The sequence below is a fragment of the Mirounga angustirostris genome, unplaced genomic scaffold (genome assembly GCF_029215605.1).
Source record: "Mirounga angustirostris isolate CCGP_5_RB_7025 unplaced genomic scaffold, mMirAng1.0.hap1 SCAF_14, whole genome shotgun sequence".
NCBI classification, from domain to species: domain Eukaryota; kingdom Metazoa; phylum Chordata; class Mammalia; order Carnivora; family Phocidae; genus Mirounga; species Mirounga angustirostris.
Window position 1 is genome coordinate 20542321 of NW_026991722.1, and position 25941 is coordinate 20568261.

General features: G+C 41.5%; 1 protein-coding gene across 1 annotated transcript in view; it reads left to right on the forward strand.

The window, feature by feature from the left end:
- Window positions 1-16640, forward strand: part of MBD2 (methyl-CpG binding domain protein 2) — a 66917-nt gene extending 50277 nt beyond the window's left edge. Inside the window, exons 4-7 of the mRNA XM_045886689.3 lie at window positions 5925-6015; window positions 7593-7773; window positions 12599-12737; window positions 16169-16640. Coding sequence (XP_045742645.1) covers window positions 5925-6015; window positions 7593-7773; window positions 12599-12725 — 399 coding nt within the window. The 3' untranslated portion in view covers window positions 12726-12737; window positions 16169-16640. The remainder of the gene's footprint in view (window positions 1-5924; window positions 6016-7592; window positions 7774-12598; window positions 12738-16168) is intronic.
- Window positions 16641-25941: the final 9301 nt, after the last annotated feature.

The following is a 25941-nucleotide window of genomic DNA, read 5'->3' on the forward strand; positions in this document are numbered from 1 at the left end:
GATTTGAACTCAAGCCCACTGCCAGTCACTCTCCTACTCAGAAGTTAAACCTTCCAACCCTTCCTACCCTTGAAAGTTGACTGTCAAGTTGATGTTATGAGTATAAATAGGTCAATTTCTCTTCATCAGTGAATTTTTTTTGAACACTACACAGACACATCAGTGCTTTTCAAATTAAATATAAGGGTGGATGAAAATAATACTGGTATATTTGATGTACATGCTTTTTAATGTTTCATGAGAAATAGATACTAATATAATTAACCTAAAACAGTATTTTTATAGAAAAAATTCAAAAGTCTTCAGTTTTATATGCTCAGTAAATCACTCCCCCTCTCCTGTTTCATGAAATGTCTACTGTTAGTGGGACTCATCTGAAAGCATTTTCTTGGATTAAGGGGTCTCAGACTTCAGTTTCCATCCACCAAATAAAAATTTGATGTTCAATGGGGTCGATATTTGCAATTAATTCTAAGAAAGGTAATTTGCAGAGAATATATATTACATCAGTTCTTTCATTTTTATCATGTAAGCTACCCCAAATTATGTATGGTTTGATATCTTAAAACTCCATGCTAGCTTTAGTCTAAACATTACAAGCCTGGGCCTCTTATTTCTGGCCAAGGAGGCGGAAGGCATCAGCACAAACTGCCTACAATTGACAACTTACACAGTATTACTTAGTAGGCAAATGGATTAAGAGTAACTTGACAATTTTCTTGGCATTTATTGAACTTTCGTCAGCCTTTGATTTCATGAATGGAAAGGTCTGAGGCCTGTTACCTTCTGATCTAACATAGAGCCAAATATGTAAATGCTCTTGCAGAACTGTTATTGTTAAGATCAGGACCATTTAATCACACTGACCTGAGTTTTAATTCTAGCTGCACCACTGACTAGTTATGCAACCTTTGGTAAGTGACTGTACGTGGGACTAATAATGTCTTCTTCAAAATGCTGTAGGAAAGATTAACTGGATTTCTGTACATAAAGCACTGAGCACAGTGCCAGGCCTCTGGAAAGGGCTTGGTGGGTAAGTGGTAGGTTGTCCTCTTCCTCCTCCTCTTTCCCACCAAGAGAATGTGACTGGGCATCAGCAGAACTTTGGGTCAGCCCTTTCTCTATTTATGCCTAAACATTTTGGTATGCTCTTAAATATACTTTGACACATGCCTTCCTGCAGTGAAGAAGAGAAAGGCAAATATCTTCCTTCAGTCCTCTGCAAGGACAGAATAGAATAATATATTTTTTTACTCTTCTGGTATAATCAGGAATAAAACTCAGAGATCTTGGTGATCAGTATACACCAGCCCTATGTGTGCACTACCATTCTTTCAACACAAACCAAACCAGTCTTTCTCAAACTGAGATCCCTGAGCCTGCATCAGAATCACCTAAGACACATGTAAAATAAATAAATAAATCTGGCACCATAACCCAGACCTACTGAACAGAATCCCTAGGGCTGAGACCTTGGGATATACATTTAAAATAAGCCACTGTGGTTATTCCTCTGCATGGGAACACTTAGAAATTCTGACCAGTACTCTCTGTCTCCCCTCCTTGCCTGCTTAAGCGATTTCCTTGGCTTGCAGTAGTCTTTGCTGCTTTGTAGAATTCTTACACATTTTTTTCAAGAGCTACGTCTTCCTGAAAGCCTTCCCAGATTCTCCCAAATTGAAGTTAATTTTGTATCTTTACTGTTGTGGTTGTCATAGTCTACCTTGTAGCATTATCCTAGTAACTATCCCCAGTGCCTAGCAAAATACTTCACATATAATGGGCACTAAAAGAATATTTATTGAATTTGGATCGATCCTCTAATTACTTTTTTCCAGTAAACCGTCTTGTTCTGACTTCCACAGAAGAGCACAAATTCCTTCATGGTACATATTATCAAGCCTGGGGTGTTGGAGGACAGTACTAATCAACATAACTATCCCAGGTTCCCAGTGCATCAAAACAGGGATGTGTGGTTGTGAGCAGTTGCTTTGCAATCCCTGTTTCTTCCTCATACTCTTCTTTGGATATCCTCTGGAAGACAAGTTGAACAAACCCCCAAAGTCCCAGTTAAATCCATAGCAATTAAGAGAAGAAAATGCTACTATAGTTGTATCTGGGTTGGTTTTATTTTCAGAAAACAGATTGATCATCTCACTAAAGAAGCAGCTTTCATAACACACTATCTTTGTCCCTGGGGACTCTGAGATAGATGAAGTACACGCATCCTTGCTTCTACTGATGGCATACAGGTACTTCCTACATCCATGTGAGGAGCAAAGGTGTGGAGATGAACTCCAGTGTCCAGTAAGGTGGTTCCTCCAGGGCTGTGCCACCCCGTCACTAATATTTTAGACACTGTTGTGGTTTTGGATGACCTTTAATCCCAGCTTCTGCTTCTCCATCAGCTAGTCAACTGGATAAGGCATTGCTCAGATTTTTGGCAATATAACGTGATGCTCCCAAACTGGAGCTATCCAATTTTCTTGTGTGCTAGAGGGTGACGAAAAAATCAACAACAAGGTAGTAGAGGCACCTGGAGGGTCTAATTAGTGGGGACTAGAAAGAAATAGAATAACTGAGGGTGATGGCACATTTTGGGATTTTCTCCAAATATTAAATCGCTGCTCCTTAAAAGTGTTACATTGATTATTTGGCCTCACACCAGGCAGCAGGGTTACGCTGAGAATGTCATTGGATTTCGCAGGTGAGATCAGATTTTCAGTGGGTAGGTTAGGATTTATGAAAGCCGTAGTGCTTCTGAAGGTGTGATGGAAGAGACTGGATAGCTATGGTAGAGGGAGACTCCTTACAAATTTAGGGAAAACTCATCTTATCTTTTTCTTTCTTTTTTTTTTTTTTTGTCTTTAGACTTTTAATGGCTGGAGAAGTAATGTAAAAGAACTCCAGATGGCCACAATTTGTCACCTAGTAAAAACATGGAATTCATAAATGAGCAGATCAGGAAAGTTTAAATTTAGGCAGAGGAAGACTTCTCCCCTCCCTGTACCTCTCCACAGCATGCAGGGTTATAAAATGATCAGAGATAAAGAGAAAAGGTCATTGAATTTGGTGAGAGGAGCTGACTGCCTCCTAGGGTAAATTTGGTGAAAATTTATGAGGAAAGGGATGCGGTAATCAAGTCGATATGGGCCTGGGGGATGGAGTCAGTGCATATTGGTCATTCCTTGAGGAACTGGCTTGGAAAATAAAGAAAATGGTGATTGTAGCAGCTGGATAAAGTTCGTATTTATTAAAAAACAGAGAACAATTGTAGTACCCCAAAGAATTCCCTTGTGCTGACCCTTTGTAGTCAGACTCTCCCTCCGCCCCTAATCCCTGGCAACTATCCTTATAGTTTTTTTCTTCCTCAGAATATCATATAAATGGAATCATACAGTATGTAAAAGACCAGCTTCTTTCACTTGGCATAATGCCTATGTCAATTTAAAAAATATTTTAAAATGCAAAGAAGCCCCTGGCCCCCAAACAAACAAAACAGATGGGGCCCGAGAAGATGAATGTAGGGAAGGTGAGTTAGGAACATATGGACATTTATCTCATGAAGACTTTCAGTTCTCATGAAAATTGGGTGAGCTGATCAGTGTTGAATGAGTGGTGGGAAGGATGGAGAGCGCTAGTGACCTGACCATGCGTCATCTTTGATCAGACTAGCCTTTTCTTCCTTCTCTGGCCTTTCCCACATCCCCCATCTCCTCTGGGGAGCGTGAGTGGGGGTAGAAATACACATTCAACATACACACACGTAAATCCATGTATCTCCATTTTCATGGCGGAAGCATTTCATTTATAGAGAAGTCATGGGCGCATACCTGATTCAACTTCAGACTTAGTTGAGGGTTGTCAGATGGCATGTGATGACACCAGGACTTGTAATCTAGAGCCGTACACTCGTTTCTCAGTCCAAGGTTTATTTTGCAAATTTTTCCTTTCTAAATTTTGTATCATTTTCCTTTGAATTAATAGGAATTTAAAAATTGAGAGTGAAAAATTATAGAATGTAAAAAATTGAACTTCTGATATCTAGAATTGGAATTTTATGTAAAATATTAGTAACTAGTAATATCTGTACATAACTTCTATACTTTGTCTTTTGGTAGTGTTGATTTATTTTGCAAATTAAGTTATAATTTTATTATAAAAGCACTTACTAATCTCATACTCATTGATTCTTCTGGATACTTTTTCCTTTTTCATTAGGAATTAACTGGCATTTGTTTTCCTTGTTTTTTTCCTTGGTGTGATAATCAATGCATAGGTGATACCATTTCCCACAAAAAGGAAATAGCAGGTGGGGTTTCTTGGGACATTTATCACATTTATCAACTATTACCTTCACCTAACTATTTTTCACCCATGATGATTAATGTATTCATGTCCTCATATATGTTGACCACATATTCTGCTGATGACATAATTTATAGGGAGATGTAAGGGGTTGTTACCATATACCAAAGGTCTTCAAAAGAGAGTGAAGCATTCTATTGCAGGTTACTCTTGGTGCTAGCATGGGAGTTATTAGAGATCCAACATATTACTCTTCTGCCATAAAGAGATTTTATTGTATCTTGCATTTGTCTGGAGGGCAATTACCTGGTACTTTTCATATATCTAGAAGTCAGAATATAAGCCCTCAGAGTGGTCAAAATTTGCTAAAAGTAAATATGTAAACCTTGTGCCTACTCCATGACAGGTGCTTTACATATATTGCTTTATTAGACTCCACATTAATCTTATGTGGTCCTCATTGCTGTCACATTTTACAGAAGAGGCAATTGAAGGTTTAGACATCTAGAGCTGGGGTTTCAGCTTGGGTTTGTGTGTCCCTCAAGATCCTCACTCTGAGTCCTGTTACTCCCATATTCAGGCATTCAATATTTTTTTCAGTACCTACTTGTGACAGGCCCCAGGTATCCAGGATTAAAGACAGATATTCAGAGCCCTAAGGAATTCCTCTATCTGTTTTTTTGGGCTGCAGTACATAAGAGAGAGCCTAAAAAAGAGATACGGCTTGAAGACAAAGACACAGTATATCTCATCTAGTGCTGCATCCACAGGGCAGCTCCTAGTTGGAGCTCAGTAAATACATGTGGAACAGATGAATGACATTATTGAGACGTTAATAGTTAACTAGGAGAGAAAATGAAGTACAGAAAGGATATAAGAGCAAACAGCAGAACTGTGTTGGACCATTTAGTGTTTGACTAAGCACTTGCATTCCTCCAGTGGCCCCATGGAGTATGAGGAGCCTTCAGTGTGCCTGCTCATGCCCAGAATGGGGATGTAGGGCCGCTGAGTGACTAAGGTGACCTGGGCTCTGCACCATAGGGGGAAAGTCGCCCATGAACGGGACACCCTTTTTAAAGAACGAGGAAGTATGCAAAACATTTTAGAAACGTTTCCATTAAAACTGGCTCTTTACCCCTTAAAAGTATGCCAAAGGGCTAACCTTCAGTAGTGTGGAAAAATCACACAGGTGGAGAAGCTCTTTCCCTAATGATATTGGATAAAGGGATATTACATAATATAATTTGTTTTCTTTTCCCTGATATATTTTAACATTAAATTTTCATACCAAATGAATCTTTAAAAATTCAAGTTATATTCTTTGGGAGATACCTTAAGTATTCTGTGTAGTAGTATATGGCATATAAAAATCTGTAGTACTGGAACAATTGAGTAGATTGCATAAAATAAGAAAACATTTTTTGATTAATATCATTTGAAAGAATTACAATGTGTTGAAATAATTGATATTTGGAGTGTCATTTAGTATCTGTAAGGAAAAAAAATGGAGAAATTAGGAGACTATTGAAATGATTTCAATTTCATCATTCAGCAGCATCGATGCGCTACTTTCTTGTTCCAAGTATGTATATTAACAGTGATGTTTTGCCTTACAGCTTTTCTGGGAGAAGAGGCTACAAGGACTTAGTGCATCAGATGTAACAGAACAAATTATAAAAACCATGGAACTACCTAAAGGTCTTCAAGGTATTATCCAAATCCAGTTGAGCAGTCCCTGTGTGCCAGGCTCTGTGTTAGATGCTGTGGAGTCAGAAATGATGAAGACAGGGTCTTTACTTTGGGGGATCGTATGCCTTGCTGGATGATGTCCCTTTTGTGTTTTAATAAACCCAGGGAAAACGTATCTGAAAAGCTTGTGTGTTGTAGGGATGTTTCAGGTTTTTTTCTGAATGGTGGATGATGTCCCTTTTGTGTTTTAATAAACCCAGGGAAAACGTATCTGAAAAGCTTGTGTGTTGTAGGGATGTTTCAGGTTTTTTTCTGTTTAAAAATTTTGGCTTTAGGTTGGGTTCATCATATAAATTAACCCGTGTGCTGCTTTTAGAACCACATGCAGCTGAGTGGTGCAGCTGAGTGGCAGAGTTTCTCAAGCTCCCCGCTCAGAGCAGCGTCTGGCTTGAGCACTTGCTCTTTCACTCTTCGTCTTAGCGAAAGGACAGCCAGCAACTCTTTTGCCTCTCCCTGCACAAACTGCTGTGGCCTGTAGCTGTGGGAACAGGTGCACCTTGGTCCAGTAACAGTAGCAAGTGGGGTCTGGGGTGTAGAACTCAGTTACCTAGGGTGCCTGTCATGTCACATGTTAATTCCAATTCCAGAGCAGCATTGTTTCTCAAGCATTAGAACTTCAGCTTCTAAATGTTGGTAGTGTGGATTGCTCAAAAATTCTCCTTCTTGGTTAGAACATGGTGTCATCCCTCTGCGTTCTTGAGAAGTATTGCTTTAACTGGTTTAGTAAGTTTAGGACTTTAAGCAATGCATTTAAATGTGGTCATGTTGCCAGTCTCCTACAAGTAGTCAAGGTGTGCCATTATTAATTCTATTAACTTGGATTTTTGTTTGGTATTTGAAAAAGATGTGAAAGCTGCAGGTAGAGCATGCCTGCATTGGCTTTTCCTTTGAAGTCCCAAAACAAAGAAAAGTGTTGAGATACTGCTAGAAATTAATGTTAAAACCTACAAGAGAAACTATGCTGGGACTCCGGGGATCCATTAATAGGGAAACTTGGGTATAATGTGACTTTAGAACGCATTTAGATCATTAAAATAATTGAGCTTGCTTGAGGAGATGTAGCCAACTTTAAAAAAGTTTCGTACCTTGGAAAATGTATTTTGAAGTTGTGTTAAAGTTTTATTAAAATGCTCAGCCATTTTGTTACTATTTTTTTCTTTGGTGGGGGGAGGGGCAGAGGGAGAGAGTGTGAAGCGGTCTCTGTGCCGGGCTCTCGGAGCCCATATGGGGCTCCATCCCACGACCCTGAGATCGTCACCTGAGCCGAAACTAAGAGCCAGATGCTTAAATGGCTGCGCCAGCCAGGCGCCCCTTGTAACTATTTCTTTTAATGTTAATTCTTTATATAGAGTAACTATGTATAGAATAACTATGAAGTAGATCCGATATTATCCTTTACTTCTTTGGCTTGTGTCAGTTTAAAATATATGATCCCAAACAAACATAAAAATATCAGTTGTTTTAGGTTACACAAGATTTGCTCAGCCCATCCTGAAATTTCCTAAAATTTAGCTGGTGTGTATTTCTACTTGCAGGAGTTGGTCCAGGTAGTAATGACGAGACCCTCTTATCTGCTGTTGCCAGCGCTCTGCACACAAGCTCTGCACCAATCACAGGGCAGGTTTCCTCGGCTGCTGTGGAAAAGAACCCAGCTGTTTGGCTGAACACCTCTCAACCCCTCTGCAAGGCTTTCATTGTCACAGACGAAGACATTAGGTAAGGCGGTTAAACAGAACTTCAAAAACCTGTTCATTCCATCGGATACGTTGTATAATGCCTCTTCCTTTCTGTGCCACATCTAGTAAGTGACGCATCAGTCAGTAAGTTACACTTTTTTTTTTTTTAACAGATCTTTTGTGAAATTAACGGAAGGTGATATAGAACATTTAAAACAGATACATGCGGGGCGCCTGGGTGGCTCAGTCGGTTAAGCTGCCTTCGGCTCAGGTCATGATCCCAGGGTCCTGGGATCGAGTCCCACATCGGGCTCCCTCCTCGAGGGGAAACCTGCTTCTCCCTCTCCCACTCCCCCTGCTTGTGTTCCCTCTCTCGCTGTGTCTCTCTCTGTCAAATACATAAATAAAATCTTAAAAAAAAAATAAAACAGATACATGCTTGGAAAAAGGTGGAGGTATCACGGTCGTATCCGAGGGACCCGTCAGTTGTACTCTGTCCACATTGTTACTGAGTGTCTTTAGGCTTTGGAGTTCTGCCTTTCGCTCTAAAGAATCCCTTCATTCAGTGATGCCTTTTGTGACTGCTTCCTGCGTTGGTGTGTCTGCAAACCGGTCTCTCTTTAAAGCAGATCGCAACCATGCTGTTTTAAGCTGGGTTGTGTTTTTAGAGTTCAGTTTGCTTATCTCGATTACGTTTACTCTCTTAAGCTCAGTTTAGAGATTTATTTATCTCTGCTTCATCTTGTTTTAAGTAAAGGTTTAAGGTGGCTTCAAAAACACACACACACGAGCCAGACGAGAAGCAAAAAGCAAAGATCAGGCAAAGGGTAAAGCATAAAGCAATAAAGCAGAGTCAGGAGTGAGGAGGGGACACAAGCTACACCTCTTAACATCTTTTGCTTTCTAAGACTGGGCCACAGATTTGGTTTTTACAACTCAGATTGATAATGCCTGGAAAAATATAAGCAAACCGTTGCTCAAAAGAAGCAAACTATTTCAGATATTAAGACCAGAAAGAAATTCTTATATGGGATTAATGAACTTGAGTATCATTGCCTTATAATGAGACTGTAGTGTATTGTATTTTCCTTAAAAATAGGACAGGGTGGGCGCCTGGGTGGCTCAGTTGGTTGAGCGACTGCCTTCGGCTCAGGTCATGATCCTGGAGTCCCGGGATCGAGTCCCGCATCGGGCTCCCTGCTCGGCAGGGAGTCTGCTTCTCCCTCTGACCCTCCTCCCTCTCATGCTCTCTGTCTCTCATTCTCTCTCTCGCAAATAAATAAAATCTTAAAAAAAATAAAAATAAAAATAGGACAGGGTGTATACTTCACTATTTCTACCCTTGAATGTTAAATCAGGTTTTAGTGGAGTATTATTCCTAGACAAAACCAGCAGGTGGCACTTTTGAATCATATAATTTAAAAATATGTTTTATATTTGTATTTTTTTTCTAAATCCATAAAAAGTTGGCATGAAAATGTTTTTAAATGAATGAGTCTAGCTAGGTGTAATTGGAAAGCCCTTCCTGGGTTTTAAAGTAGTTCCTTTCGCAAAGATGCAACATGGCTCAAAGTTGTATTCATGTGTATTGATTGTATGGAATTCATGATCAGCTTTATTTTTAAGGAAAAAACGTAAAATCAAGGGGAGGAATCAGCTTGCTCTTTGGCTTATTCTTACCCTTGAGGAAGGATATTCCTCCGGAGACAAGTTCTTACCTGTCTTGGAATGGACACCCAGTTAATCAGCAGGGGGTCTGCCAGGTCATCGTGGGTGTTGACTGAGGGCCTCTGTGATGTCATGGGAATGCTGATGGCTTCAGCAGCAGATCTTTTGATAGTAGAGGAAAATATCTCAGAGCCAGATCTGCATGATTTCCTTTTAGGGTAAACTTGTTTAACAAATTGTCCGTTTGATTTAATTGTCATAACAGAAATTATTAAGCCAACATTTCTTGTTGAATTAGTGCAGGTTCAAAATAAAAATCACTGCAAATGGAATTGTTACCCTTTCTGTAATTGTGCAGCCAATATTCTGTTTATATTAAACCTTTAACTAAAGATCTCAATATTAAGTATATATATTTTTCAGCATATTTGATAATATTTTCATCCATGGATGTATTTGGGGTATTTTAAAGTAGTCTCCATGCCCAGCATGGAGCCCAAGGCAGGGCTTGGACTCATGACCCTGAGATCAAGATCTGAGCTGAGATGGGAGTCAGGCTCTTAACAGACTGAGCCACATAGGCACCCCCTGTATTTGTTTTTGTTTTTTAGATTTATTTATTTTGGAGAGAGAGAGAAAGCGAGCACACACACTTGTGCGTGCACAAGCAAATGGGAGGGGTAGAGGGTGAGGGAGAGAATCCCGAGCAGACTCCCTGCTGAGCTGGGAGCCAGAGGTGGGGCTCAATCTCACAACCCAAGATCAAGACCTGAGCTGAAATTAAGAGTCCATCTGAGCCACCCAGGTGCCCCTAATACTGCCCCTCAGTATTCCCTCTTGTGTCTCTTATTTTTAATACAGGTAACAAGTTCTCACAAACTTAACAGCCTAAAGCAACACCCAACCACTCACAGTTCCATAGGCCAGAAGCCTGGGCCAGACACCACCGGATTCTTTTCCCAGGGTCTTAACAAGACTGAAACCAAAGTGTTGGTTGGACTGCATTCCCTTCTGGAGCATAGGGTCCTCTTTAAAGCTCTTTTGATTGTTGCAGAATTCGTTTCCTTTTAGTTGTAGGACTGGGGCCTCTGGGTATCTTGCTGGATGTGGGATAGGGCAGTTCCCGGCCTTTAGAGGCGGATAGCAGTTCTTTGCCCTGAAGTCCCCTCTACATTCCCTCTCCAACATCTTTCAGGGAGGACATAGCCCCTTTTAAGAGTTTTTCTTATTAGGTCAGGGTCTCTGGGGTAATCTCTTTTGATTAACTCAAGGTCCATTGATCAGTAACCTTGTCATGGAGGGACCTCCCAGCCCATTCACAAGTTCTGCCTGCTCTTGAGGGGAGGGAATTATACAGGAGTCTATCCAGGGCCAGGGACTATGTTAGAATTCTGCCTGCCCCGATGGGCAAATGCTTTAATTTCAGGTTCCATAAGTATGGGAAGTAATGCTCAAGACAAAAGAGAATCAAGGCAAACTTTAGAGTTTTAGGACATGCCTCTCCAGCCAAAAGCACCATTTGCTCTACTTTTTTCCTAACGGGATTACTCTAGGGCACTTGTGCAGATTCTCATACTCTCTTATCAGGAGTGAGATTGCTCATGAGACTGATATGCCATTTGTCATAAACCTTGAGTCATGAGGCCAGAGGCAAGACTAACTATGTAAGAAATAAACAATGTGTGCTTGACCCTGGTCCAGCTACATGAAAATATGTTCATCTCTAGGTTCTTTTAATATGACAGAGGCCAGACTACTCCGTGACAGCCCCCCTCTTTGTGAAAATTCAGTTAGAGTGGAAGCCCTATACCTTTTAACTCCTTGTGCTGTTTTTGGACTTTGGTAAAGACATGGAAAGTTTTTGTGGCTATACAACTTATGTTAGCTTCTCACCTTGGATATAGTCTCATGAGATAGATCAGCTGGAATCTAGGAAATGTAAATTTACAAGTGGTTGAGGACACAAAAAGTACATACTCAGTGAATCAGCATCGACTTCCAGAATGTTGCCCTCCTGCCGTTCCACGTTCCCAGGTTCGAGATAGTGCTGCGCTGTTTTCCTCAATATCGATAGAGAAAATGACTTTTTTTCCCACTGTGGAGCCCTCAGTATTCCCTCTTGTGTCTCTTATTTGTCACTGGGCTGTTCCATTTCCCACTCTACATCCATCCTACCCACCTTTCCTCTGGTCTCAAGAGGTGATTTGTCCCACTTTCTAGTCAGGGCTAACCCTTCCACTTGTACCTTTGCTTCTCTCCCTTTCTTGTTTTTATCTAAGACTCTTACTTTCCAGTGTTCTCCCTTCTCTTGTGTTTCTTCTTGGCCTCCCCCCTTGGCTCTGGATATGAATTGCTATTTACCGTCTTGGCTCATTAGAACTATTTTAGAAATCCCTCTCTTGTACTGTCCGGGAGCGACTCTGAATTTTTTTCTGATTTTAAACTTAAAGTCCATACCAGTAGACTTTTTTTCCTGTGCTTTGTTTCCCATCAAATGGTTCAGAACCCCCCCTTTTTTTTTTAATGACTTGGCAGTATTAACTTTCACTTTTGAGGTTCCACTGCAGTCCCCAAGACAGAGAGAAACTTGTGGCATGTTCTTAACTACTCCGCTCATCTCAAAGAGATGCTGTTCAGTTTCTCTCCTTGGTACATAGGATCATGTGGTCTTGGCTTCTTCAGGATGGCTGGCTGCCAGCACGACTGGGAACCTGGGAGAGCGCTCCGTCTGTCTTTCCCCAACATAGCCATAGAATGCCAAACTCAATCATGCCCCCACTTCCTCCATCTCTCTGCTTCGTTGAAAAAAATCTCTTCTTTATTTTCCATATAACTTCTTTCTTTTATCCCTGCTTTCAAGTTATTTCTAATATCCTTTATAGCAATAACCCCAAATCTTCACGTACTTGAAATTTTTGAAGTTGAAGAAAAAGTCACTGAAATAAATCTACTCCTACCAGAATTCTCTGAGAGGTGTGGGATACCTGCCTGTCTGAACATTCCTGTTTGTGGCAAGGCTCACCTCTGGTGCAGTTTGGTTTTGTGGGCAAAGGAGAAAGTCTTGCAAAGTCTAAGGAGAAGGAAATGTATTCTTCTCAGGAATTTTCATGATTTTGAACTAAAGATAGACTGTAGTACCAGCTGCATGCTTCCGTTACTTGCCAGATTATCAGTGTGTGTTTACTCTTTTGTAAAAGGAAACAGGAGGAGCGAGTACAGCAAGTACGCAAAAAATTGGAAGAAGCACTGATGGCAGACATCTTGTCGCGAGCTGCTGATACGGAAGAGATGGATCTGGAAATGGACAGTGGAGATGAAGCCTAAGAATATGATCAGGTAAACTGAGAGCAGAGAGAGAGAGACTTGCAACTGAAGGTGCTTTATTTTCTTGCTTTTGCCCTTGGTAGCCTGCCTCAGCAGAATATAAAATAGCTTCTCCGCTGAAGAGCTGGGTGGGTACTGTTGTTTGGTTTCCTCTCTATTTGAGAATCCTGTCCTTTTGTCCTCCTGATGTGAAGACATTCACAGCCCTGCAGCCACTTGCAAGGGATCTAACCTCCTTCTTCAGTGCCAGGTGGAAAACCTGCAAGGTGTCCTTAGAAGCAATCAGGGGAAGAGAAAAAGGACTCTGCCAGGTAGGAGGCAGTGGCTGCAGGAGATGAAGGTGCCTGTCATCCCCACCACGCTGTCTTTCTGGCGTCTGTTGTCCCCTCTTTAAAGTTACGACTGTAAAGTAGGCAAAGTCCCTTTCTTTTTCTAGGTTCTCTCTAGCACAGGCTTGATGCAGAAAGAATGGGAAGGGCATTTTATAAGTAAATAAATACTTTACCTTACCACATACAAACTTGGACCCTATTGTGAACTCACATGAGTGTCATAGGCTCTGTCCTGATGGCTATATTTTCTCTTTAGGTGGTTGTGGTCAAGTCCCCAAGGGCTCGTGCAGCACCTTGCTTTCCAACTGCCGTCCTGCTTTGTTTTGGCGGGTCTTGTCTTACTGGGTGCCCCCCATAAGCCGATTATTTATTTGCGTCCTTTGAAGCCAAAACTGAGGGGCGTCAGGAAGAGAAAGAGAAATAGAGAACGAACAGAGTGAGTTAGAGTCCTAACTCCTAGTTGTTTTGGAACCTGTCCTCCCTGTCCCTTTCAGTCTGGGGACCTGCCCCTCATCCCACTAGTCATTCTTGCATTCAGTGCTCGTCCTGGGGACACAGTGGTGGCCACGGTCACACAGCCCCTGTGCTCACAGAACTTACCGTATAGTTGTATTGACCAGATGCTCACATAGCTCCATAATTGCCAACTGTGATAAGTGCTACAAAGGAAGAGCAGAAGTGCCCGGAGAGGGGAGCTGATATGATGTGAAGGGTGACCAGAGCCTCTCTGAGGAGGTGACATTTAGGTTGAGCCTCGGGGGCAAGCAGCAGTAGGCCAAAGTTTGGGTAAAAAGCCCATCAAAAGAAACAACAAGGAGAAGTTGCTGCCTTTAGGGAACAAAGAAGAGATCTTCACAGTTGGAATGTAATCTGGGGAGGGTTGGAAGAAAATGTGGAGAGGTAAATCTAATCATGCTGAGCCTTGTGGGTTACTGGTTAACTTCAAAGCCAGAGGGAATCCACTGAAGGCTGAGGAAGGTGATCAGATGTGCTTATTTATAAGATCTGGCGGCTGCCCCCTGAGACAGAGGATGGGGGCAGGGAGAGCCTGGAAGCGGGGTGACCAGTGAGGAGGTGGTTGTAGTTTGGCAGCGAGAGGGACAGTGGCTTCACGGGGGTGTTGGCAGTGAGTGCAGAGAAAAGGAGGTAAAGCAAAAGTCCATTGGAGATGTATTTGGAGATAGAATCAAGTTGATCAGGTGACTGATTAGAAGTGACGGAGAGAGTGGCCGGGATGACTTCAGTTTTTCACTGGAGCCACGGAGGGGACGGCCAGGGGCCTCTTTGGTACAGGCACGGACAGGGTACTGTGTGCGGGAGGCTGAGTTCATGGTTCACACAACCATCCCTTCCCATCAGTGCCTTTGTGGGGTTCAGGGAGCGACTCATGCCGCAGGGATAAGAAACCAGGTAATAATTTGAATGCCTCACATTATATATTCAGTAACAGCATCACCATTTGGTGACCATTTCCTGAACACACAGAACTGTTGGAATCCAGTTCAGTGCTATTTTAAGGTTTTTTTTCCCCCCTTATTGAGCACAGGAAGGCGCCATGTTGATCTCGAATCTTGGTTTCTACTCTGGCAAGGGTGTGTTTTATGGGCTCTGACGAGTGTGCTTGCTATGTGCCCAGTCCTTCGGGGGGAAGCCTGAAACATGTTTCTTCAGTCTGAGGGCTTCAGCCACACTGTCCCTGGGGCGCGGGGTGGCCATCGGGGTGGCTGTGTCTGCTGCCGCGGAAGTGACTCTAGGAAGGCTCTCCTCTTTTTAGAGCTTTTTAGCTTTTTGTTGTTTCTCAGACTTTTCTCCTGAAAACAGTTTAAGATAATCAAGGATCATCTAACTGAGGTTTCACTAGACCCTTGCTTACTTCACAGATTGCTTTGCAGATGGATATCAAGGCAGCGCCCCAATTTATGTGAGCAAGCCTGGGTTTCAGGGACTAGGCGCTTTGCTCATATAAAAGCTGGCATTGCTCACTGCCTGGCACAAATGTGGTTACTGGTGGGAACAAACTAACATGGAGCAATTAGAGTTTTAATATATACTTAAAATAGCCATTATTTTGGCATGTTGGGTAGAGAGAGATTCATAGTATGTGTATCACATTCTAAACTTGAGAATGGTATTGTTAGACCAGGCTAGTAGACTTGAAGGTTGTGGAAGAATTAGAAGCACTTCTTAGTTATCAAAATTAAATTTGCCTAATTGACTCATTTAGCCCCCTTTACACCTAAAGTCTAAACCAGAGCACTGCCGTTTGACTTAAGTGTTCATAATAACCTGTAGAATAGACAGCACTTGGCTTGACCGAAGGGTAGGCCATGGCTGACTTCACATGGCTAGTGAGAGATGGAACTGAAACCACGTAGTTCCGTTTGGGTCTGTCAGCCTCATCATGCCACGGCTCTCTCACACGTTCCTCATTAGCAGCGTGGGCCTTGATTTATTTATGTATGTCCTCAATAACAGGTTGAGATTTACTGTGTTAGTTAAAATTTTACAATCATAGAGGGGTACCCAGGTTATCAAAATTTTAAGAGTGCTTGCAAGAAGAAAACTGTAAAAACAAAGGTGTCAAAATATTTAGCTGCAAATGAGATACAGGATCAGAGATATAAATAGTTCTGTCTGCAGTTGCACGGTATCGCTTCAGCCAGGTTCAATAATGAGAAAGCTTCAGTGCCTGTCTGTCACTCATAAATGCTCCGAAGTAAAATAAATCGTGGTTAGTAGATGTTTTTCTAAATTTTCTCAAAAATGCTTGGATTTGTCTGTGTCTATTATCGTTTTCTTTTTTTATTTGTATGCCCTATGATTTCTCTTTTTGTACAGGTTTAATTATAGATAGAAGATATTTGTGTTAGCATACAAAGCTGTACGTACGATTTCTCTGAAAATGAAATGAGTATAAATTTATTATTAAAGCACTTGAAATAATGAGGGGATATGTTGAACTTTTTTTTATGTACAAAGTGCTGTAACTAAATGTTAAGGCTTTAAAAATGTGGTTCTAAGTAAAATTAAGCTTCTAACTACTTTTTAAAGTTCTGCTGACCTCACCTGAGAAATCATCACATTACTTAAGTTTGTTTGTTTTCCTTACAGGTAACTTTCGACCAACTTTCCCCAAGAGCAAATTTCTAGAATTGAACAAAAGCGTTTCCACTGGGTTTTGCCTGTAAGAAAAAAATGTACCCGAGCACATAGAGCTTTTTAATAGCGCTAACCAATGCCTTTTTAGATGTATTTTTGATGTATATATCTATTATTCAAAAAATGATGTTTATTTTGAGTCCTAGGACTTAAAATGAGACTTTTGTAATATCAAGCAGGACCCTTAAGATGAAGCTGAGCTTTTGATGCCAGGTGCAATCTACTGGAAATGTAGCACTTAACGTGAAATATTTGTTTTCCCCCCTGTTTTAATATGAACCGATCAGGAGTACCAAATAAATCTCCCAATTAAAGATTATTGTGACTTCACTGTATATAAACAGATTTTTATACTTTATTGAAAGAGGACACCTGTACATTCTTCCATCATCACTGTAAAGACAAATAAATGATTATATTCACAGACTGATTGGAACTCTTTCTGTTAAAGAGCACACATAATAAATAGCCACACCCCCCACTCCCGCCCCCTCCCCCCACCCTCCCCCCAGGATTCCTGATTTACAGTCAGCTGTGATCCCTGGGCCTTAGGTTTCAAATGGAGGTGGTGGAGAATAGCTCATCCATTTGCAATTCGCCTCCGGAAAGCGAATTCTAAGGTGCCATCTAGCATGTGTGATGTTTTTTTTCCTTGCCCGTGACTAGTACTTTTGTTAGTTTTATAAATATAAAGCGTTTTCTTCCCTTGGGCATGAGTGAGGTACATAAGTACCCTTCAGATGGTACTGGAAGGTCCATGTCTGTCATTTTTTTCTAGGACACTTCGCATTTTCTAATGTCCACTGGCCCTATTGAGTTAACAGGTGCAGCTTAGACCCTTTGCCACAGAAAGAGGCAGCTTTCTAGACAGAGTTGCTTCATGAGCCAGATTGTAATACTTTACTAATCAGTACCCGGCCCCCACAGTATTAATGTTTTGTTGTCGTTATTGAAACTCTTAAGTGTAACTTCATTCCCACTTAAATTCCTTGATACCTAATGACTAAAACTGGCACAACATTATTAAATGAGTTTTAAAATCAAAACATACTTAAGTTAATCTGATGCCAAGGAAAGGAGGGGGAGTGTTCATAAGCAAATTTAAACACATTTTGAGAAATAATATCTTTCTATGGGAAGGGTTTATTTATGTACTTCTTCACTCTGAGTTCTTTTAAAATTAGACCCAGAAATGATGTGGTCACCAATGTGACCCAATTCCATGTAAATGTCACCTGTAGATTTTATTACGGCTACCTCCAGCACCCTTCCCGTTCCTGAGGAAGGGAAAGAAAATAGTCAAAGCAATACAACTGGCTAGGTTGGGGCTGTTGTCTCTCTGGACCTTATGCCAAACTACGTAAATAACACCTTTTTGGAATTCCTGATTTACGTCCAACTTGGATCTTTGGGCCTTAGGCCACTAGTATCCTTAGAGTGGTCTCGCTGGCAAATGAGGTGGGGCGCTTGCAGACGATTGGCCAAGGAGGCCTGCTCTGGGCCCATCAAACTGCCCCAGCGGGGCTGGCAGTGGGAAGTTAGTATTGATTTCTTTTTAAAAACTGGTGTGACTACTTAGAATGGATGTCCAAAGGCTTTTCTTAGGCTCCCCCAAGTCCATGAGTTCTCTTTTGTAATCAGGCTTGGGGTAACTTCACCTTGGTGATCATATGTTCTTTTTACAAAGCTATCCAACCAAGATAGACATGCTTTTTTTGTAAAAGCAAAAACACAATGTATACACATATACAACTTTGATTTTTGTTCCTATATCCTTTGCTCAGGTAGAGAACAAGGTATGAAAGCCATTACATGGTGTCCAACTGGGACCATCCCATAAATCCAGGTTTTCCCAAGATACCCACAGGACGACATGTCCAGAATTAAATTCATTATCTTAGCCCCCAAATCTATCATCATCTTGCATTCCCTAACTAGGGTAAAAGCAAGTCATCTGATCCAATTGCTCAAGGCAGACACCCATGAGTGATCCCAGATGCCACTCTTTCCCTTGCCTCCACTGTCCCATCAGTCCTGTTAGAACTACTAAATGCACTTCTCACATCCATACCTCTTCTCCATTCCCGCAACCCACTGCCTTCCTACAACCTCCTTTCTCTCCTCTGGACTTTCAGTGGCTAACTTCCTCCCTCCCTTCCTTCCTTCCTTCCTTCCTTCCTTCCTTCCTTCCTTCCTTCCTTCCTTCCTTCCTTCCTTCATTCCTTCCTTCCTTATGGTCCTCAAAGTAAATGTGACCGTATCATTTCCATACTCAAAATTTCTCACTTCTCTCTGTAATTTTTAAGAATTATTTTAAGAATAATATTTTAAGAGTGAGCACTTTCCAATGAAGAAAACCTGTGTTTGAACCCTGATTTTGCCATTTGTGTGACTTGTCAGGTTACTTAATCTCTTTGAGCCTGTTCCTCCTCAGTGAAATAGGAATAATAATACCTACCTCATAGAGTCGTCGTGAGGACTAAGTGAGATACTGTTTATAAAGTGTTTAGCACAGTGCCTAGTGCATAGTGAGCGCTCCCATTGGGGCTTGCTATTGTTATAACCCCTGCAGGTGTCTGTTTTATGTCACTTCCAAGAGGCGTTTTCTAATAACTGTAACTACTCTCCACCCCCCATAATACTCATTTCCTGCCTCAGCACTCTGTTTATTTCCTTTGTAGAAATCTTCTAAATCTGTATTTATTTGTTAACTTTTTGTCTATCTCTCTACTAGAATGTAAGCTCCACGAGAGCGAGGATGTGTCTGTCTTGTTCCCTGTTACAACTCCAGCACTTAGCCTAGTGCCTGGCACATAGTAAGCACTTAATAAATGTTCGTTGAATAAATGGATGAATGATCAAAAGGCTCTTCATGATCTGATACCCGCCTATTTGTCTGGCTCATCCTGCCACTCTCCCCATTGTAGCTTCAGCTCAAGAAAAACCGCATTACTGACTGGGTCCATTGAAGTGCTCCTTGGGCCTCTGTGTCTTTGCACCTGTCATTCCCTTTGCCTGCCTGTCTACATGGCAAATTCCCGGTTACTGGTCAAGTCTCAGCTCAGTGGCTACCTCCTCTGTGAAGCTGTCCCTGATTTCTCGAGGCAGATGTTCTTCCCTCTTCCAAGTTCCCACTGCACTTTGTAAATACCTCCATGGAAGCACTTTACTGTATTGTGTTGTAAATTTGTTTGCATGTCTGTTTCTACTTTTAGACTGTAAGCACCGTGAAAGCAGAGATTGCATCTTTTCATCTTAATGTCCCCAGAGCCTAGCACAGTGCCCAGAACATAACAGTTTTGTCAATAAATATTTGTTGAATGAATTTGTCAATGAACAATGAGTCTTGCAGTTGGACAGGTGTTGCGAGACCTATGTGTTATAAAGGAAAGGAATGCCCCTGGTGGCTTCCAGTGTATTTCTTTGTTCTAGAAAAGAGATCTAGAAAGCATTATGTAATCTCTCTGAATATAAGATTACTTGTTTGAATTTTAAAGATAAGTTGAATAATATAGATCTTCTTAAATGATTGCAAACGATATCAGAAAGCTTTGTGATCTCTCAAATGCTACAAAGTCCAAAACAAATATTTGCACTATTAGTATTTCCATAGTAAATGCTATGCGAAAATGTACAGCAATAAATTTTGAAGCTTTAAAAATGTTTGTGTAAGTCATCTTCAATGACTTAATCCATGAAGGACTTCTCTGGCCCATGCTTCCTGGACACAAGGGGCTTTAGACTGGGGTTTAGGTCTCCAGAGCTTTGGAGCTTATTCAGTGACCTTACTTTCATTTGCTGAGACAGTTGCTCCATCATAGGCTGGTATGTCTGCTGAGCAGAAAGGACTGGAAGCTTCTCCACAGAAGCAGAGGGAGGCCACACTGGACCTTGTGAGGCCGTAGCCTCGATGCCCCTCGACAGCCAGAGCTGTCACAGCTTCCCCACCCCGCCTGCCTTCACTTCGGGGACACGGATGTGACCTCCATACAAAATACACCCCATGGGCCCCTACTGAAGTTGCAGGTCCACAATGGCGGTTCCATCAGGTACTCCCAATAGGATTTGCTGGGAATGGCTGTGGGATCGGGAACTGGAACAGTGAGCTATCATCCGCCTGTCTCAAAGGGTCTGGGGTGGACTGCAAAAATTTAAGTTACATACTGATTTCTCTAGAAGGGCACATCGTATGTAAGTTACTTTGTCAATTACTCAGCTTTTGTTTTTATAGCAGAAAGAAGTTTTGTTTTTAAGATTTTATTTATTTGGGGCGCCTGGGTGGCTTAGTCGTTAAGCGTCTGCCTTCGACTCAGGTCATGATCCTGGGGCCCTGGGATCGAGTCCTGCGTTGGGCTCCCTGTTCAGCCCTGCCTGCCATTTCCCCCTGCTTGTGCTTGCTCTCTAGCTCTGTCTGTGTCAAATAAATAAATAAAATCTTTTAAGATTTTATTTATTTGACAGAGAGAGACAGCAAGAGAGGGAACACAAGCAGGGGGAGTGGGAGAGGGAGAAGCAGGCTTCCCGCAGAGCAGGGAGCCCGATGGAGGGCTCGATCCCAGGACCCTGGGATCATGACCTGAGCCGAAGGCAGATGCTTAATGACTGAGCCACCCAGGCACCCCGAGACAGAAGTTTTTATTTCATTTCTATAGCATCTCATAATTTATAGAACACTTTCACCCCCATTAATGTCATGTTTGAATTTTAACTTACATTTAAGCTATGTTATATGCACATGTTATCCCCATTTAAGAGTTGAGGAGTCTAAGAAGCAGACAAATTAAATGACTTACTCAGGCCAGAAAGGTGCAGAGAAGGGAACTAGTATGCAGAGGTCTTCTGTTTCTAGAATGCCCTGCAACCTTCCAATGCTCTTCCTCACTTGGGTTTCAAGCTGCATTTCTTTCTGTAACAGAGAACAACACAGTTTGATTTATTAAGTACAGTGTGACTCTGGCCTGAAAGCTTATATAGGGCAGAGTGCTTTTTTATAGGAAACCTGCTTCTTTTATGTGGGAATAGTCAAAGCTTTTCCATTGATCTCTTCTGCTGAGCAATCTTTACTAGGATTACTTTTCTTTTATAGGAGGTGGGAACAGGTGCAGTTTCTTACTTAGTCACAGAATGTTGGGAGCTATTTTTCTCGGGGGGGTTAGCATTTGCCTTCTGCTCTAGTACGTTCAGCTTTTTGCTTCATAAGCTTGATGCTGTGAGAAGTCCAGCAGCAAGATGCAACTGGACTGTAGGCCCTGGGGAAAGGGGCTTTGAAGTGGGGTGTGTCTACAACATGCATCTTGGGCATGAATAAAAGCATTCACCAGGGGTGGGAAAAATATCTGACCTTTCGTTATTTGTTTGCATCTCATCCTTTTGAGATCTAAGGTTTTGAGTGTTTTATTATATGCATAATATATTAGTAGAGTAGTGTATGTATGTAATTTATAAGTAAATACCCAAAAATAATTGGGATATATGCTTTTGTTTTTGAAAGGGATTATTTTTTTTTTAAAGATTTATTTATTTTGGAGAGAGAGAGTGTGTGAGGTGGGGAGGGGCAGAGGGAGAGGGAGAGAATTTCAAGCAGACTCCCCACTGAGTGGGGGGCCCTATGCAGGCCTTGATCCCATAACCCATGAGATCATGACCCATGAGATTATGACTTGAGCTGAAACCAACTGTCAGATGCTTAATGGATTGAGTCACCCAGGTGCCCCAGAAAGGGGTTTATTATTTAATTTTTTAAAAAATTTTATTTATTTGTCAGAGAGAGAGAGAGCACAAGCAGGGGGTGTGGCAGGCAGAGGGAAAAGCAGATTCCCTGCTGAGCAAGGAGCCCGATGCGGGGCTCGATCCCAGGACCCTGAGATCAGGACCTGAGCCAAAGGCAGACACTTAACCCACTGGGCCACCCAGGTGCCCCATAAAGGGTTTATTATTAAAGGAGTTTTGAGACCACTACCTCAGTGTGGGACTCTTTATCTGGGCTTCCTGTACCCCTGGAGTCAAGGAGCCTCCTCTTGCCATTGGTTGCAAAGTTTTGTGGTAACATGCCCATAGCTCCCATAAAATTCTCCATAGAGAATATATATCACAGTGCCTGGTATATGGTAAGCATTTCACAAATGGTAGCAGCCCCTTCCCTCAAAACAAGCCTAGTGACTTTGGGGGGACTAGAATCTGCTTTTTGAGGAGCTACTGTGAATTTTGATGACTGGACAAATACTCCTTGGACCAAGAGAGAACCAAAGCGGGGAGTTTTGTGTGTCGGGCGATGGGGGGTGGGGGAAAGATAGATGATGAGCTGTCCCAGTGCCTTGTTAATCGCAGCATGATTTATACTGAAAGGCCTGGGACCCAACAATACCTAGTTGTGTGAAAATAGAAACATTTGGAAACTTTAAGGAGAAAGATACAAATGGCAACATGGTAGAAAATGCTGTTTATGGCTGGCATGAATGCCTTCTTTGAAAATCTTTCTTTCCCTCCCCTGCGTCCCCCAAAACATAGAGTCACTCAGTATAATGTTATAAGTGAGAAAACCACAGCTGTATAGCTATAACAGTTATTTTTATAAACTGCTTTGAGTTTTCCCGAAGCTGCTATGAGAAGGGATGGATTAGTCACCTAACACTCCGCCCGGGGGACACAGAGTGACTCAGTGCTCAAAACACATTCCGCTTTCCTGGAACTTTCAATTCATTTAGGGAATAGTCACAATCTTTGTTCTTCTAATTTTTTTAAAAAGTAAAATCCAGGGGCGCCTGGGTGGCTCAGTCGGTTAAGCGACTGCCTTCGGCTCAGGTCATGATCCTGGAGTCCCGGGATCGAGTCCCACATCGGGCTCCCTGCTCGGCGGGGAGTCTGCTTCTCCCTCTGACCCTCCCCCCTCTCATGCTCTCTGTCTCTCATTCTCTCTCTCTCAAATAAATAAAATCTTTAAAAAAATAAAAATAAAAATAAAATCCAATAGGCTCCACCACCATATCCTTAAAGACTAGCTGAGAGGCAAGAGGAAACAATGGGAGATCCCTACCTGATACGGAGGAATCTGGGGAAGAGATAAATGTGACAAGGAAGAAATCTATACTCTCACAAACATGTCCACTTAGTGGGCTCTCTTGTTAATTCAGATGTCTACACCTAAATTTAGATCATATCCTCAAATAGAAAAGGAAACCTCTTATCTTTTCCATTTCGTTATTTAACCATCTGTAACAGGCACAGCAGGTTGGTTAACCCGCTAGCCATTCACAGATGTACTGGCTCCACCCTTATGCTCCTAATTAAGATCTGATGCTTAGATCTTCAGCAACTATCATGTGACCTTGAGGCGACAAATATGAAGATGAAAAAGCAACACTGCAAGGAAGGTGGACTGGAAAACCATCAAGAGCCCAGATTCTCAGTGATAATGTTAAATTCTTGGACCAGCTCTGATAATACCTCTCCTGGGCTTTATCAATCAATAATCAAATCAATAATACCAACATGCAATGAATGAATCAATCTCTTTCTCTCTCTCTTTAAGCTATTGCTAACTGGTACATGCCCAAATTTAGACTTTGCTTTGCGTGCTAATATTCAATTAGTCACCAGGAGTTCTGTCAAGTCTTCTTTCTCATTATCATTTTTCTTAGGTTACTCATGTCAGGCTTTTGTTAACCTTGTCTGGGTTACTACAGTGACTTCTATTTGCTCTCCCTGCCTCTAACTTTTCCAGCCCCGTGCCATTTTATTATTTATTTATTTATTTAAAAGATTTTATTTATTTATTTGAGAGAGAGAATGAGATAGAGAGAGAGAACATGAGAGGGGGGCAGGGTCAGAGGGAGAAGCAGACTCCTTGCTGAGCAGGGAGCCCGATGCGGGACTCGATCCCGGGACTCCAGGATCATGACCTGAGCCGAAGGCAGTCGCTTAACCAACTGAGCCACCCAGGCGCCCCAGCCCCATGCCATTTTAAATATTGCTGCCGGGTCTTTCTCAAATGCCTTTAGATTATCTGATGTTCTGAGTCACAGTTATAGTGGGTTTCTATCCTTTTGGACCAGGTCTGAATTCCTCAGATGACACTCTTGTCCTTGGTCTACACAGTTTACCTGTGGACACTCCCACCTAAAACCCTTAGTTAAAGATAGAGACACTCCTATCAAGTATGGCATACATCACCTCCCACAAGCTGAAGGCCATGGTTAGTCCTTTTTTTTTTTTTTAATAGGAACTCTTTTAAAGATTTTATTATGTATTTATTTGAGAGAGAATAAGAGAGAAAGAGAGAGAGAGAGAGAGAGTTGGGTGAGGGGCAGAGGGGAAAGGAGAGGGGGAGAATCCCAAGCAGACTCTGCACTGAGCATAGGGCCCGACAGGGGGTGGGGGTGGGGGGCTTGATCTCACGACCCTGAGATCATGAGCTCAGCCAAAACCAAGAGTTGGACACTTAACTGACTGAGCCACCCAGGTGCCCGTAGTCCTTTTTGATCAAGGCCAAATTCTTTACCATAGGTTTTGTGATAAGTATTTTGGTAGCAGATACTAACTTGGTTATTACCAGGATCTTGAGCAAAGTTCTATTGATAATCAAATTAATATTTAGGTATTCTAGAATGATCAAACTTAAAGAGCAATTAGCGTTTAGTGCCATTCCACTAAAGCCTTATTTTTCAACTTTTATTACTACACAGGAATACTTCCTTGCACTCATCACATAAAATAAGCAAGCGAATCTCTCTGCTGCTCTTTCTTCACAAATTATATAAGATAATTAAGACATAATTGCTTTCTTTTTCCTTAATCTGGAGCAAATAAATGGTGTAAGAATAAACAACAAGGCCTCAGACTGAGTAATCTTGCAAACACTTTGCCTCCTGGAAAGAAAAAGTAATAATCTCCATTAAACTTTAGCAATAATAATTATTGCAGCAATTACAAAGTCATAGGTCTTTCCTATCTTTAATACTTTTTAAACCTTTTAAAAAATCCATCCTTTTAAATAATCCATCTCTATCATATTAGAGTTTTTTTGATTCTAAACTTAGGACTCTAGTAAAAGTGGTAAACCAACTCAGAATGGAGTTATCATATCTGGGGAGTCCTGAGGTTCCAAAGTCATCAAAGAAAGTGAAAATATATATAGTCAAAATTACCTTAAAAAACTCTAAATCGCCTATATAGTATACCATACATAGTTTGACATATACAACTCTATAAAGTAATTCTAAACATTAGTCTAAAGCAGTGATTCTCAGTCTGGAGTAATTTTGCCCGCCTCCCCCGCTCTCTCCACCAGGACATATGGCAATGTTGAAACATTTGTGGTTCTCACAAAGAAGGGAGAGGGTGCGGTTGCTACTGACATCAAATGAGCAGAGGACAGGGATGCTGCTAAAAATCCTACAAGGCACAGAACAGCACCCACAAATATCCGTGGTGCCAAAACCTTGGTGTGAAGAAAGAGACTTAAAAAAAAAAAAAAAAAGGTTTTATGCAGATATCTGAGCATTTTATTTTGCCTTTCAGGTAAATGTTACTCACCAGAAGTGAATGGGGGTGGGTGGGTAGAGAATTCTAAAGTACTCCTGCATGCCTGAAGGATTACATACCATTCTGGTTTTTTTTTTTTAAATATTCATTTTTAAAATCATATGCACTAAAATTCAGCTTTTTTGATGTACAGGCCTATAAGTGTTGATTGATGAGTAATCATATGTCCACCACCATAATTGATA